This window comes from Artibeus jamaicensis, unplaced genomic scaffold, assembly GCF_021234435.1.
Source record: "Artibeus jamaicensis isolate MK-2021 breed Jamaican fruit bat unplaced genomic scaffold, CSHL_Jam_final contig_374, whole genome shotgun sequence".
Taxonomy (NCBI): Eukaryota; Metazoa; Chordata; class Mammalia; order Chiroptera; family Phyllostomidae; genus Artibeus; species Artibeus jamaicensis.
Window position 1 is genome coordinate 1,040,521 of NW_026521808.1, and position 16,657 is coordinate 1,057,177.

Below are 16,657 nucleotides of genomic sequence, written 5' to 3' on the forward strand. Positions count from 1 at the left end.
TGACACTCTGAGGTACTGGGGATTAGGATTTCAGTGTATGAATTTAGGGGTGGGACACAATTCAACCTGTAACAGGGAAGTTCCGATTCAAGTCTCAGTCCCTCTTCCCTACATATTAAAGTGATTGCACTTTTCCAAATGCACACATCACCCACCTCAGTCCTGTGGGCACTTGCACTTTTGTTTAACCTGGTGGGTCTCTCTCAATCAACAAGAAATTAGGAGATATTTGTAAATGTATAATATGCAAATTGGATTGGCTTAAGAGAAGACCAACCTATAGCTTTTACTCTCAGAAGGATGAAATTCAATTATTCCTCTAACAATTCCATAAAAGCAAATAGGCCTGTGATCTAGACACACTTTCCTTGGAGGGGAGTTGATGTTTTAGAAATGAGCAAAAACACTTTTTGGCAAAATTACAGGATGTTGCAGGTTTTTGTTGTTAAGAGATGATACTGGTGGGGTGGTAATGACTCAGCTTGGTGGCTGTGGCAGGGAAAGGGTGATGGGAAACAGATCTTTTGATGGGTAGAACTGGAAAAGCCCTCAGAGTCCATCAGGGCACAGTGGGGGATGTGCGCTCCAAAAGAGGAGAAGCAGTTTTCCCAGGGCAAGCAGGTGCCTTGTGCAGGGTTGAGAGGGCAACAATCTCACTGTCATTTTATAAGTTACTTTAAATTGCTAATGTTTTGCTATCTATTTTCTCACTGGTTCACTAGCAGGACAAGATTTATTATCTTCATTTACAGATGGCAAGGCTGAGGTTCACAGCAGTTGAGTTCATTGCTCGAGGTCACTGGGAAAGTCTAAAAAGGAGAATCAGAATTCAAATGCAGGTCACCTGATTTTCAATTCAGCCCCCACTTTTTCTGAACTCTCTTTCTCTGAGTCATATTTGTGGATACTTGTTTGCAAAATGACTCTGCTTTCTAGATCTTCATGGCCCAGGATATGCTCATCTGCTTAAACAGTCTTTCCTGAACTGTTTACTTCACCCTTATTCATCGTGGCTTTCCAAGCTGCTCCCCACCTGCCCTGCAGAGGAGGCCTGAGGGAAGAATGTGGAGTCTAGTGCAGGTTTGGAAACCAGGAATCTTGCACTTGTACAATGGAAACATCTCCCCAGTCACTGGGGAGGGTCCTCTGTGAGCTTAGCAATTCCCTGACAAACTAGCATTCTTCTTCCATTCATGCACTGTGCCTGGCACGTAATAGGCACTCAGTAACTATTTATTGAATGAATCTGTGAGTATGCCCTGCCCAGAGGAAATGTTTGAAAATCCTTTTTATCATAAAAGAAGACACAAATATAGCAAACCACATTTTAAAAAATGTATGATGCACTAAATTACTATTAGGTGAACCCCCTTGTAACAACCAACTAGTTGAAAAATAACTTTGCCGCCCACTGCCAAAGCCCCTCCATGTGCCTCATCTCAGTCACAATATCGTCCTTCTCCCCGTAACTAACTACTGTTCCTGATATGTATAGAAATCAACTTCTTTGCATTTTTTAATGTTTTTAAAAATATTTTATTTCTAGAGAGAGGGGAAGGGAAGGAGAAAGAGAGGGAGAGAAATCAATGTGTGGTTGCCTCTCATATGCCCCACACTGGGGACCTGGCCTGTAACCCAGGCATGTGCCCTGACTGGGAATCAAACAGGCAACCCATTGGTTCACAGGCCTGTGCTCAATCCACTGAGCTACACCAGCCAGGGCCATTTTCTATGTTTTTATCCTTCAAATGAGTATCACCTAGGCACTAGAATTTAGTCTAGTGCTTTGAAAAAAAATCTGATACATCCTTTAAGTGTCCTTAAACCCATAGATTCTCCATACGCCTGTCCTTTCTTTTTCTTATTTATCTGCTGAAAAACTCGTGCCTTTGACCTGAAGAATTTCCTATAATCTGGCTTTTGCCTTATCAACATAAAAAACATTGAAACCTGTAAGAATTTTTATGAGTTTGTTGGAGCCAAACTGATGACAATTGCCCGGAAGCAAAATCTCAACAGATTGAGAAAATGCTATGGAAAATAGCAGTTTTACCACTTATTTTATAAAATCAGAGGGGAACACATAAGGTGGTTACACAAATTCATTGGTGATAGATTAGGGAGGTGGGAGAAAGCAAAGCAAAGGAACCTCTGGGATTGGGTGAAAAGTAAAATGAGCAGCCCTGGCCAGGCAGCTCAGTTGGTTGGAGCGTCATCCCGTACACCAAAAAGTTAGAAGCTTGATTCCTGGTTGCAGGCATATGGGAAGAAACTGATTGATGTTTGATGGATGATTGTCTCCCACAGTGATGTCTGTCTCTGTCTATCTATCTCTCTGTCTCTCTCTGGGCAGATAATAGTCAATAATTATTATGATAACAATAACAGGGTGATTTGTGGTCTTCCTTCTGGTGTTGTCCAGAAAAAAGGAAACTACTTTGTTATTCTAAAGGCATGTTATCAGGTATGTTATGCTACATGCAAATAGACTACAGACAGATTCGATTAAGGTAAAGATTGACCTGTGTTAGGGAAAAATACTACCCTGGAATATTACTACCAGTCACAAACAGCTTTTAGTACAAAAGTTTGAATTTCAGACCATCCTATGTGGTTACTTTTTGTCTGAGTTTGCAAGGCCCACTACGCAAGTCTCCCCTGAGTGTGTCAGGTTTAGTATGTGGCCTCTTTTTTATCCACTGCCTCATGCTCAGCTACTGAAGGTGCCTGCTTGTTTCTCTTCCTGAGTTGGCCACTGTTGATGCTTAATACTTATAACCTACTCGTTCACTGGGGATGGCAAAATGGTGATAGCCTGCTTCTATCATTTGTTTTCCTTTATTAGTCCAAATACATTTATTAAAAGGTATTTCACTTCATGTGTTCAGTGGGATGGCTTATCTAGGAAAGGCAGGGTGATGCTCAATTCTTTACCCTTACTTGCCAGTTTGCGAGAAGATGAAGTGGTCCCTTATATCCTCTAAGGATGACAAATTCTTTTTTTTCTTTTTTTAATATCATGAGAACTCATGGATTTAAACATATTTGATGGATTTCGAGCCACTGGAATTATTCTACTTCTTAAAGCTGATGTCACTCCACTTTTGTCCATGGGAACTTCAGGTGAACTCCTGTGCCCTTTTGATGTGACTCTTCACATTTGATAACTTCCTAGCAGTGTCGAGTGACTGCTTTCACGGGTCTTTGTCACATGTGTCCCACTTTCAGACACCTATAAGCCTGATGGAACAAAACTGTACACAGCCTCTGGTTCTACCTACCTAACAAAGAGTTCTAAGAATGTGTAATTTCTGCTTTTGCATCATTACAACTAGTAGGTAGAGATTTACAAACTCGAGGAAGAACATGCTGATGAGTTTGCCAGATTTAGCATGAAAATGATTCTACAGCCTATTCAAGTTACTGGGTGACCATTTTCCTTTCCGCTCTCGTGCTTGCCATCCAGCTCTGTTGAACTACCTGCACTCACACATGCTGCTTATTTAGCCCTTCATCAGTCTGAGCTTAGCCATCATTTCCTTTTGGAAGCTTCCCTACACCTACCGATCTCTCGTGTGTTACCATAGCATTTTGGCTTTCTCTTCTCATAGCACTTATCTTACTGACTACGATTGTCTGTTTAACCATCTGCCCACTTCCTTTGCTACCCACAAGACTGAGTGGCAGGGCCTGTGGCTTGTTCACCTCCATTTCCTCAGTTTCTGCACGGTGTCCAGCATATTAGCAGCGTATTAACAGATAATTGTTGAACAAAAGAGTGAAAACCAGACTTGTTCATGTCATTCTCCTCTTTGCACACCCACTGCTCTTGGTTGACACCTCTACTAGCACCCTCATTACCCTGCGTGGAATCCACCCATTTCATATTTCTAATTCCCTCCTCTTCATGTGTCCCTACCAAAGTGACTTTTGGAAAGTTTGAGGTATCCCAGAGTCCCATTAAAGCTTTCCTTAGCAGGCATGCATGACATTCTTTCATCCCCAAGGCCCCTTCCTTGGGCCTGTGTCATCACAGGGAACACCGGGACTGGTCCTTATTTTCCTGTTTGCCTCAGTCATTGCCAGAAGCCCAGGTTTCCCACGTCCCTCACCCCAGACCCCACAGTGACGCCGGAGCTCCTTTCCTCATGTTTGTTGTCTCCACTCTGTTGAATACTATGTTTTTGCAGCAGGAATTTACTGAGTCATTAATTTTTCTCTCCCTCCTGGATTTACTCCATGAGCATACAAACATGATGTTATTTCTTCCATCTTTTTTTTTAATCCTCACCCAAAGATGTTTTTTTTAATTGATTTTAGAAAGAGAGGGAGGGGGAGGTTAGGATGGAGGGGAGGAGGGAGAGAGAAAGAGAGAGAAACATCGATCAGTCGCCTCCACATGCACCCCCAACCAAGGATCAAACCCACAACATTTTGGTGTACGGGATGACTCTCCAACCAACGAAGCCACCTAGCTGGGCTACTTCTCCCATCTTATAAATAAGAACTAAATCACACTGCTTTGTCCCTCTTCTAAGTGGCCAAACATCTCCTTAGAGCAGTACACTGTCTGTAAAGGCAGAACCAAGCCAGGGCTCACCTGCTGGGCACTGTTTCTGCCTCTCTGTCCCAGCCCAACATGGAGCAACTGCCCACCTTCTGATGGCTGGCCCCTGCTACAGATTCTAAAGGGCTTTTTATTCTGAGGTACAATTGCAGGTCCTTTGTGCCCACTGGCCTTTCCCCTCTTCAGTGCTTTTTCAGATTCTGTCTCAGATCTTATGTTCCGTGGGCAGGGAAGGAGCTGAGAACACTCCAAACGGTGGCCTTTCCGTTTGTTCCCCCTGGCCTCTTGGTCAAAGCTGGTGGGCTTATAAATGTGTCAGGCAAAAATGAAGTTAGAGATATAGGAGACTTCCTGTCCCAGTGGTCACCATGCCTCCTGGCAGAATCCCGCACTTCCTGCTGTCACATATGCCACTGCACAGGAGAGCAAACCACACAGCTATAAATCTCTCCACTTGCTTTTGCCAACTGCAACATTGAGCCTCTCCAATGGAAGAAAGCCCTGCTGTAAGCCCCATCAGCCTCTTACTTTTGTGCTCAATTCTCTCCAGCAGAAAGTAAGCACATGGTATCCATGCAGGCTGGCCAGGTGGCATGCACTGAGCAAAGGCATGCACTGAACCCTATTACTTCACTCCCCGATAATGACACATTCTATAATCATTGAAGAAAGCAGACTTGAAGATGGCATACTTTAATCCCTAAACGTAAAAGATAGGGAACTTGAGGAGAGTCCTCACCTGTTTCTCCCTGCCTTCAGGAGACAGAAGAGAAGTTTACCCATACTGAGGACTTTTTAGAACAGCATGGCTATGGTCACTTGCAAATACCTCTTTCCCCAGGTCTCATCCCCCAAAAAGGTAGCTGTTTATCTGTTGGGATTTGCATATCTTCTTGGTACTGCCAGCAGCAAACATTTTATGTCCAAGGTGAATCAGAAGCTAAGGAGCCTTGTCCTTCTCAGTAGCTCTAGTCTACCATTGTCTCATACATAGCTGGTTTCTTTCTAGCATCATTCTCTTTTCTCTGTTGAGCATAGACCAAGTTTTGCCTGATCATTTTACCTCAAGACTTGACTCTTTCTAAGATCTTTATTGCACTAACAAAGTTCCTTTCGATTGTTACAGTGTTTTCTCAACAGGGAACTGGTAGTTTTAAGCCAGATGATTCCTGCCACCCTAACCCTCCCACCTTAATGATAAACAAAATACAACTATCTTTAGGTGACCTATAGGTCATCTTGATCCCTGATTGAGAAACACTGTGATTGGGGGGAGGGAGAGGAAATGCATGTGTCTTCCATGTTTAAAAAATCATCCCTTGCCCTGGCTGATACAGCTCAGTGAATTGAGCGTAGGCCTGTGAACCAAAGAGTCACCAGTTTAATTCCCAGTCAGGGCACATGCCTGGGTTGCAGGCCAGGTCCCCAGTAGGGGGTGCATGAGAGGCAACCACACATTGATGTTTCTCTCCCTCTCTTTCTCCCTCCCTTCCCCTCTCTCTAAAAAATAAATAAATAAAATCTTTAAAAAATAATCCCTTGACCCCAGAGATCTCCCCTTCACAGTGACTCATCTCTAAAGAATTGGCCACACACCCCTCTCTACTTTTTACCTTCATATTCATCACTGATCCTTTCACCCTCACTGGAATTCAAATCCATTCCTACAGCACCTTAGCTGTGTGATCTTGAGCACATTAGCTAATTTCTCATTTTTTTCATACATAAAATGGACATACAGTAATTTTGTCTCCTATACCATAGTTCTGGCGATTAAATGGGTCATCTCCTCTCCACTGTGTATGATTTTTCTTGTTGAGCAATTTTCCAGAAGTTAAATAGTAATGTTAGATGATACTGACAATGGTGAGCACTAATGATTTGCATCTGATTTTAATGTATGATACTGGCTTTGAAACTGAGATAGACAGTGATAAGAAAGCATTCTTCTTCATTACTAAGGTTTTTTTGAAGATCTGGGTATAAATAAGTTTGTATTATTCTATATACCTGTGCTGCACTGATTGTATAATTCTGGTCCTCCGACCTGTGGGCATGAACCCTATTACTACACTCCCAGATAATGACACATTCTATAATCATTGAAGAAAGCAGACTTGAAGATGGCATACTTTAATCCCAAACAGGGCGGACTTTGCGTTTCATTGTTCAAATAGCTGATTTACTTCTTTTTGCTGTCCTTGCTATGAAATAGGTTTTTAGCAGAGTCTGTAAAGCAAGAGCAATTGGTAGTAACTCCTTGTTGAATTTCTCTCTCCACAGGCCTGGCGCAAGCGCTGGTTTGTCCTCCGGCGGGGCCGCATGAGTGGCAACCCTGACGTCTTGGAGTACTACAGAAACAAACACTCGAGCAAGCCCATTCGTGTGATAGACCTCAGCGAGTGTACAGTGTGGAAGCATTCAGGCCCTGGCTTCGTTCGGAAGGAATTTCAGAATAATTTCGTGTTCATTGTTAAGACTACTTCTCGTACATTCTATCTGGTGGCCAAGACCGAGGAAGAAATGCAGGTGTGGGTATACAGCATCACTCAGGTCTGCAACTTCGGCCACCTGGAGGGTGGTGCAGGTGAGAACAGAGTCATGGTTCCTATGTGCTGAAGGGGGGGCCTGGGATGCAGCACATGCACTGGAGAGCTACTATGGGAAAAACATTCAAGGCAGCAAGCCTACCTCTGAGGGTGTTTTAGCAAGGTAATTTGTATCAGAACTATTCCCCCCACAAATACAGCACCAGAAATTTCTCCCTTTTACCAGGTATTAGACTTCAGGTTTACATGTGGCATGCACTGAACATTATAGGCAACATCAAAAAGGCTTTAAAGCTGTTCTGTGCCTTTGCTGTCATAAGTCACAGAGAATGCATTCGGTGAAAGTAAAACATGGGTGAGGATGTCTCACGGGGCTCTGATTTTTCCCAATGCTGCTACTGCTGATTTTCTAGAAATATTAAATATCACCATCTTTCATTAATTCATGGAACTCCAGCTTTTCTGTTATCTATTGTATTGCTTAGGACTAGGTAGTAGAAAGACAGATCTTGGCTACTTATCATAGAACTTGGCTACTTATCATGAGGCTCATATCTGTAATTGGTTTTAGGTCTCTGCAAAGGAAATTGGGTCCAAGTTTGCTCTGTTCCATTTCTGGGCAGTGGGAGCAAATGAGTCATGAGGCTCTTTCTTTTCCTTCTCTTATTCTCACTGTCCCTTTCTCATACACACACACCGCTCATTCTATATAATAAAGCAGGTATATTGCACCTACAGTTCCAATTCATTCCCCTTCATGGGTTTTGTTGTTGGGCAGAATGCCCTTATCCTCAAACCATGGAGCTTTCCATCTGATCTCTTTTCTTTTTCTAAAAATATTTTATTTATTTATTTTTAGAGAGAGGGGAAGGGAAGGAGAAAGAGTGGGAGAGAAACATCAATGTGTGGTTGCCTCTTATGTGTCCCCTACTGGGCAGCTGGCCTGCAACCCAGGCGTGTGCCCTGACTAGGAATCAAACCGGCAACCCTTTGCTTCACAGGCTTGTGCTCAATCCACTGAGCTACACTAGCCAGGGCTCCATCTGATTTCTTTTTGCCTTGCTCTGGTAGACAAAACCTTACTCCTAAATTTCATGGTCAACAGTTGCTTCAGCATTTCCACTGTTTCCATATGCTTAGCATTGGCCACTGAAATAGCTACATTAAACGCTAGGTGGTGGTGGAGAGTCAGAGTTGCATCTCTATAAACATGTGAGAGAGTGTTTCCTGAGGGCAAAGCTCTTTCTTTTTTTTTTTTTTTAATGAATCAGGGAAGCTTATTAAGTGAAGCTATTCAGTTACATTGTTAAGCTTTGACAGCACTCAAATGAAAGGAAATGAAGTGCTGACGAGTTCTTTACCCTTGCTACAACAGATAAAGTTTATTAGCAAAGTGGCAGTGAAGGCACCCTGGCTGGATTCTCACATGGCAAATGGCCAGAGGTTCCTTGACCAACTCCTCTAGCTTTGCTGCCCACTCTTTGCTACCCTAGTCCCTACCTTTAGCCTAAACTGGATGTGTATTCGTGTATCGTGTTATATGTTTCCTCTGTTTCTTTCCTCATCCAGGAGTTATGTTTCCTCTGTTTCTTTCCTCATCCAGGAGTTATCCTAAGACATAGATACATAACATGTTTCCCAATATTCAAAGAGGAACAGGAATGAGTAAGGCAGCAAGCAGGAAATGGAAAGTTCTGGCATGAAGCTGGAGGAAGCCCGAAACCCCCTATGACCTCTTTTATTCCCTGTATTTCCCCTTAGTTTTTAGAAGGATGTGAGGGCAGAGTCCTCTTCATTGGAGAACCACACCCGAAGGGGTTTCTTGTGGCTTTTCACATATGTTTGGTTCTCTCTACAGCAGCCACAGGTAGTCAGCATACTGTGCAGACTTTGGCCAGGAACTCTGGTAAATGCTTTTGCATATTAGTTCGTCTTATCCCTAGACTGATTCTGTGGTGTGTGTACTACTAGTATTTGCATCTCCACTTTACAAAGAAGGAACCTGGAGCAGAAAGGTAATTTTACCAAGGTCACAACAGTTAGATAATAGAGCCTGAACTTGAACCCAGGCATTTTGGGGCCACTCTGACTCAGGAATTCTGGACTCCTGTCAACTGGGTTCAGAGGGGAAATAAAAGGGGGCTTTTCATTAGGGGTTTCTGAATGTTATGCTCCTTGAGAAATGTGGGCTTTACTAGCCATCACAACACCCCCTTTTTTTCCTTCCTTTTCCTTATACATCATTAACAGTCAATCTTTAACAGTATTCTTTATTTATGTGTTACTTGTCTATCCCTTCTGGTGGACAGTAAGGGCAGAGTCTTTGTCTTGGTTGTATCAGCAGAGTTAGAACAGTTCTGGGCACATAGTAGGTGCAAAGTAGGTATTCTATATACATAGACTTAAGTAGATATCTATATATCCATATACGCAGAAATGCACGTATAAGTACATACATATGTATTTGATATGCATAAATATATGTGTATATATGTATTTGTTGAGTGAATAAACAGTGATGGCAGGGCTGGGGCTGAGTGCCATAAAGAAGCTGTGTATAGACTGTGTAACTGCAGATTTTTATACCAAGGATGTTTTTTTTTTCTTTTTTTAACTCTTAATTGATTCAACACTTCACTCTTAAGAACATTGGCCTTCTTTCCCAGACATTGTTTATAGCTTGGGGAAGTGGTCTCCTCCATCAGTACAAACACCAGCTGTAATTTGCATCTTTTATCTGGCTTCTTTAGATGCTGTTTGAGAAATTGTGAGTGAGTGTTATAGCCATTTTTAAACGTTAACGTGGGAAATGATTTCTCCTGCAGATTCCATGGAGAGCCTCTCTCACACGCCCTGCTCCCTCCAGCCATCCTCTGCCAGCTCTCTTCACACTGCCCATGCTGTCAGCTCCTCCTTGCCAAGAGATGACCCAAGCTCTAGTACTGTAGCCACTGAGGAAACCAGAAGTGAGTCAGAGTTTCCCTTACTTCCTGATTATCTGATTCTGTCCAACTGTGAGACTGGAAGACTGCACCATGCCAGGTATGCTTATGCACCGAACTCCCTCTTAGCCAGGCCTCCTACACACTCTCTCCTCTGTTTGCCTTGCCCACACTGCCTCCTCTCTCAGGGTCTGTCAGTGAGATGTGCTCACTGCGCCTGACCGAATCAGTTCGTTTAGCTGCAGCAGGTTTTAGTGGGTGTATCTGCCCTCACTTCTCTTCCTGCTACTGACAGGGTGGGGACAGATCACTATCAACCACTATGAAGGATGAAGTATGTGATATACTAAACAAAATGAGTCATGTATTTTAGAATTGTGGCTTTCATTTCTAACCTTGCATTTTCATATGAAAAAAAAAATCTACAAGCCATTTTTTTTCCCCTACATCAAGGTGTTGGTGTGACCGAGGGTGGTAGAGGGAATGTGGCTATATAAGTAAAAGAAAAGGTAATATTTGAGGAATGGGAATGAGGCCAGCATGGGTTTTGTGGTGGGCAGATAGCTTTCTTTAGATTTCTGCCAAGGGAGCATCAGCAGTGTCGCTGTGGTACCTACTACAGCTGCCAGGGACCTGCTACTTTCAGTCAAATTTATGTACTTTTCTTCCTTCAGTTTACCCACCAGATGTGACAGCTGGTCAAACTCAGACCGTTCATTGGAACAGACTTCATCTGATGATGTTTTTGTTGATGGCCTGCAGTCGCTGCACTATGTTAACTTGGCCGACCCCTTAACCCGTCAGAATGGATCTCAGGAGGCACCTTACTATGCAAGGCCTCGGGCTTCCCTGATCTGGAATAGAGATAGCAATGGGCCATACAGGGACCACTTTTCTTCACCATTGCTGGAAACTGCCTTAAATTCCACCATTCAGGTAGATACAAACCAAGGTTCTTTACCCTATGGGGCAACAAAACTAGACCTTGTGCCCAATGTGCCACCTCCTCGCCCCCCTAAACCAATCCATCTCTCTGAACGGCGCCAAGAGGAGCGGCTCCTGTGGAGTGGGCACAGCAGTATCAAGAAACCAGAATGCACTACGGCACCAAGAAGAATCTCTCTCTCTGGCTTAGATAACATGAGACCCTGGAGAGGTAAGTGTTGGCTGCTAATATTCAGGTACAGGGAGAAGCCTGGCTCCTCTTAACAATTTGGGTCCCTGTGGCTGCTGAAAGAAGTCAGAGCCCTGGTCTCTTAGGCATGCCCCTGCCCATGTGATGGCCTCCCCACCTGAGACTAGGCTCCAGGTGTTTGTATGGAGTCACTCTAGCACCCACTTGGTATGGAAGGGGATGTCTTTCATGTCAGTTCTGCGTGATTCCATTCTTTGCCTCTCACAAGTGCACTCTGAGACAACAGAACAGCTCTTTTATTTTCAGTGATCCCATCAGCTTCATTCACCATCCCACCTGATGTGGTTTTTCAAAATTCTAACTGGTTATACATCAACATAATGGTAATCTAGCCTATCAGCTTGGTCCATCGGCATGCCCTCCTGGAACCATCTTTTGCTTTTTTTCTGTAAAACTCTTCATTTTCATGGGGCTCTCTCTCTCTCTGCCCCCCCCGCTTCCCTCACTCCCCCCACTCCCTCCACTCTCCTTTTCTCCCTCTCTCTTCATCCAAATACAATCACTTCTACCTACACTGATACCTATGAGGCTACATTTTAATGGAATTATAGAAATTTAAGGAACACAGACTCACTTCAAATTGTATATGTTTCTCATTCTGACTGAGGAACTGAGTTATTGGCAAGGACCTCCCCCAATACCTCTAGTGATGTAAACATTGCACATGTTCCTTCTTTCTGATAACCTCAGTGAATGTGAGTATATGCTGATTACCCAGAAGGTCAAAGGTTAGTACCTTAAAGTGCTAACATGTGAGCAGTAGACAAAAAAGGGAAAATGAAAAGTAGGTAAAGCAACCTCTGGAGAGTGAAATAAATCAAACCAGTAGAATAATAGAATATGAAAATAAGTCTCAAACAAAAAATGGATTCTGTGAAGCGGAGGGAACACATAGTGATTGTTCTGCCTTCCATATTGACACTCACCTGGATTCAGTGTTTGTGACTGGTGGCAGAGTGGGGTCAAGGTTCATTATTGGGGAGGATTGCATCATATCTGTAGATCATCCTGTGAAGATTTGCCATCCTTGCAATGTTGAGGTTTTCCAGTCGTGAACAGGCAATAGCCTTCCATTTATATACAGGCCTCGCTTTATAATAGAATCACTGCTGTGTTAGCAATAGACTGAAGGAAGCAAGTACAGAAGCAGGCAAACCAGTTAGAAAATAAGTATAGTAATCCAAGCAAACTATAACGGTAACTGAGAGTAGGATAGTAGCCAGTAGCTTTTGAATTTGTTAAAAAGCAATTGGATGCTTGATAGATCTTGAAGACAGAACCTCAGTCATGGGATGTGCAGTAGAGAAAGCATGGAGTCAGTGTTGACTTCATGGCTTTTGGCCAAAGAAACTGAGATTGGGAACGAGGGACAAGGGGAGCAAGTTGGAAGATGGGGTAGAGGTCAGAAAGCTGTGTTTGGATATGTTGAGTTTGAGATGCCTGCTAGATACCCTAATGGAAATGTCAAGTACGTTGTTAGAAATGTGAACCTGGAGGTCAATGAGAGGCCTGAGCTGGAACTGTGAATCTGGGAGTCGTCAGTGTATAGATAGTAAATACAAGGGACCAGATGAGGTCACCAAGAAAGTGAATACAGGGAAGAGAAAAGAACCAAGGACTCAGCTCAGCCTAGAGTCCTATAATGTTTGGAAATCATGGGCAGAAGGATTCAATAGCAAAAAAAACCTCTGCAGTTATTAGTGAGATAGCAGGAAATCCAGCAGAGTGAGATTCTGGTAGAGACTCATTCTCCAGGTGTCTGTCTCAGGAGTGTGGATGTGAATCCATTCTTGGTGCCTTTCTTTAGTCTGAACCCATTGTTATTCTATCATAAAGTCCTTAAGCTATCTGATGTCGATGCCAGGTTTTCTTTTCTTTTTTTTTTTTTTTTCTTTTCAATGTACGGTTGCCTTTCATGCATCCCCTGCTGGGAACTGACCTGCAGGGAACCGGCCTGCAACCCAGGCATGTGCCCTGACTGGGAATCGAACCGCGATTGTCCGGTTCGCAGTCCCGTGCTCAATCCACTGAGCTACACCAGCCAGGGCCCCAGGTTTTCTTTATATTCATGTTATTTGGTGACAGCACTAGGGATCTGATAATGGAAAGGGAGATTGGGGACTGTGTTCAAATACACAAGTCCCATATGCTTTACTAACAATATCCATAATGATTTCTCTTTTCTTTTTTTAAAGATTTTATTTGTTTATCTTTAGAGAGGAAGGGAAGGAGAGAAGGAGAGAAACATCAATGTATGGTTGCCTCTCGTGAGTCCCCTGCCGGGAACTGGCCTGCAACCCAGGCATGTGCCCTGACTGGAAATCGAACAGTAATCGTGTGGTTTGCAGGCCTGCGCTCAATCCACTGAGCTATGCCAGCCAGGGCCCATAATGATTTCTAAATTTAAGTACTTTACATGTTCCAGGCACTGTACTAAATCCTTTACATGCATTAATGCATCTAACATCTCCAGCAGTCATGACAAAAAATCTGCTACTGGTCTTATTTTATACATTAGGAAATTGAGACACAGCGTAGGTAACATGTTCAGAGTCACACAGCTTAATCAGTGGTGGAGTAGGGACTTAAAACTAGACAGTGTGGCTCCAGAGCAGCTAAAAGCTGCCTTCAGCAGCTTTGAGATATAGAAGAACTTCAGCAGCCTTTGAGATATAGAAGCATAGATATGTATATCAATACATATACATATATGCATATATATAATACATATTCTTACAATTCTCCTATTACCTATACTCCCACCCCCAGCGATCATCACCTCGTCCATATCAATGAGTCCATTTTCTTTTGGCTCCAATCCCTCCACCCTCCACCCTCCTCCCCACACTAGCTGTCTTCTATTCTTCACCTATGAGTCTGTCTCTGTTTTGCTTGTTAGTTCCCTTTTCTCATTAGATTCCACATATGAGTGAAATTACATGGAATTTCTCTCTGACTGGCTTATTTCATTTAGCATAATGTCCTTCAGGTCCATCCATGCTGTTTGTTGCATGGGGTAAAATTTTCTTTTTTATGGCCAAGTAGAATTCCATTGTGTAAGTGTCCTGTAGTTGTTTTACCCACTCATCTGTTGATAAACACAGGCTGCTTCCATGTCTTGGCTGTTTTAAATAATGCTGTAGTGAACACAGGGGTGCTTATGTTCTTTCAAATTAGTGTTTTGGGTTTCTTTGGATATATTTGCAGAACTGGGATTGCTTGGTAAAAAGGCAGATCAATTTTCAATTTTTTGAGGTAGCTCCATACTACTCTCCACAGTGGCTGCATCAGTCTGCATTCCCATCAATAGTGCACAAGGGTTCCCTTTTCTCCACATTCTCACCAACACTTATTTGTTGATTTATTTATGGCCATTCTGACAGGTGTGAGATGGTTATCTCACTGTGCTTTTAATTTGTATTTCTCTGATGAGTGCTGACATTTAGCATCTTTTCATATGTCTATTGGCCATTTGTATGTCCTCTTTGGAGAACTGTCTATTCAGGTCCTTTGCCCATTTTTTTAAAATATTTTATTTATTTATCTTTAGAGGGGAAGGGAAGGAGAGAGGGAGAGAAACATCAATGTGTGGTTGCCTCTTATGTGTCCCCTGCTGGGAACTGGCCTGCAACCCAGGCGTGTGCCCTGACTGGGAATTGAACCACGATCCTTTGTTTCACAGGCCCGCGCTCAATCCACTGAGCTACACCAGCCAGGGCCCTTTGCCCATTTTTTAATTGGGCTGTTAGTTTATTTTTGGTGTTGAATTTTGTTAGTACTTCATAAATTTTGGATATTAATTCCTTATCAGATGTATCAGCAAGTATATTCTCCCATTCCATGGGTTGTCTTTTTATTTTGGTGATGATTCCTTTGCTGTGCAAAACCTTTTTACTTTGATGAAGTCCCAATTGTTTATTTTTTATTTTGTTTCTCTTGCCTGGGGAGATGTATGTGATAAAAATATTCATTTTATACTATATTTTATTCATTATGCTATTACAGTTGTCCATTTTTTCTCCCCTTTATCCCCTCTCTGCCTTGCACCCTCCCTCCTACCAGCATTACCCTCCCCTTAGTTTACGTCCATGAGTCTCGCACATAAAAGTTCCTTTGGCTTCTCCATTTCTCATACTATTCTTAACCTCCCCCTGTCTCTTTTGTACCTACCATTTATGCTTCTTATTCCCTCTACCTTCCCTCCATTCTCCCCCTTCCCCTCCCCCAGTGATAACCCTCCATGTGATCTTGATTTCTGTTATTCCGTTCCTGTTCTAATTGTTTGCTTGGTTTGTTTTTGTTTTAGGTTCAGTTGTTGATAGTTGTGAGTTTGTTGTCATTTTACTGTTCTTAGTTTTTATCTTCTTTTTCTTAGATAAGTCTCTTTAACATTTCATATAATAAGGGCTTGGTGATGACGAACTGCTTTAACTTGACCTTATCTGAGAAGCACTTTATCTGCCCTTCCATTCTAAATGATCTTTGCCAGATAGAGCAATCTTGGATGTAGGTCCTTGTCTTTCATGACTTGGAATATTTCTTTCCAGCCCTTTCTTGCCTGTAAGGTTTCTTTAGAGAAATCAGCTGATAGAATTATGAGAACTCCTTTTTAGGTAATTGTCTCCTTTTCTTTTGCTGTTTTTATGATTCTCTACTTTTAGCTCTGGCTGGTGTGGCTCAGTGGATTGAGTTCTGGCCTGTGAACCGAGGGGTCACTGGTGTTATTCCCAGTCGCCACATGCCTGGGTTGTGGGCCAGGTCCCCAGTAGGGGGTATGCAAGAGGCAACCACACACTGATGTTTCTTCTACTTTTTCTCCCTGCTTTCCCCTCTGTCTACAAATAAATAAATTAAAATCTTTTAAAAAAATGTTCTCTTGTTATCTTTAATCCTGGTTAATTTAATTACAATGTCTTCATATGTTCCTCCTTGGGTCCAATTTCTTTGGGACTTGGAGCTTCCTGGACTTTCAGGAATTTTATTTACTTTGTGAGATTTCAGAAATTTTCTTTCATTATTTTTTCAAATACATTTTAAATTTCTTGCTTTTCCTCCTCTCCTTCTGGCACCCCTATGATTTGGATGTTGGAATATTTAACATGGTCCCAGGGGTTCATATGCCTCTTCTCAGTTTTTTGAATTCCTGTTTCTTCATTCTGTTCTGGTTGAATGTTCCTTTCTTCCTTTTTTTCCAAATCATTGATTTTAGTTCTGGTTTCCTTCCCTTCACTGTTGATTCCCTGTATATTTTTCTTTATTTCACTTTGCATAGCCTTCACTTCTTTCTCTGTTTTGCAACCATAGTCAATCATTTCTGAGTGTCCTCATTATTAGTGTTTTGAACTCTGCATCTGATAGGGTGGCTGTCTCCTTGCTGCTTAGTTCTTTTTGTGAAGTTTGGATC

General features: G+C 42.5%; 1 protein-coding gene across 3 annotated transcripts in view; it reads left to right on the forward strand.

Moving 5' to 3' along the window:
- Positions 1 to 16,657, forward strand: part of GAB3 (GRB2 associated binding protein 3) — a 96,619-nt gene that overhangs the window by 43,474 nt on the left and 36,488 nt on the right. For all 3 annotated transcript variants that reach the window (XM_037151576.2, XM_037151568.2, XM_053664502.1), the window contains exons 2-4: positions 6,851 to 7,154; positions 9,942 to 10,158; positions 10,733 to 11,214. In XM_037151576.2, the coding sequence (XP_037007471.2) occupies positions 6,851 to 7,154; positions 9,942 to 10,158; positions 10,733 to 11,214 (1,003 nt within the window). The remainder of the gene's footprint in view (positions 1 to 6,850; positions 7,155 to 9,941; positions 10,159 to 10,732; positions 11,215 to 16,657) is intronic.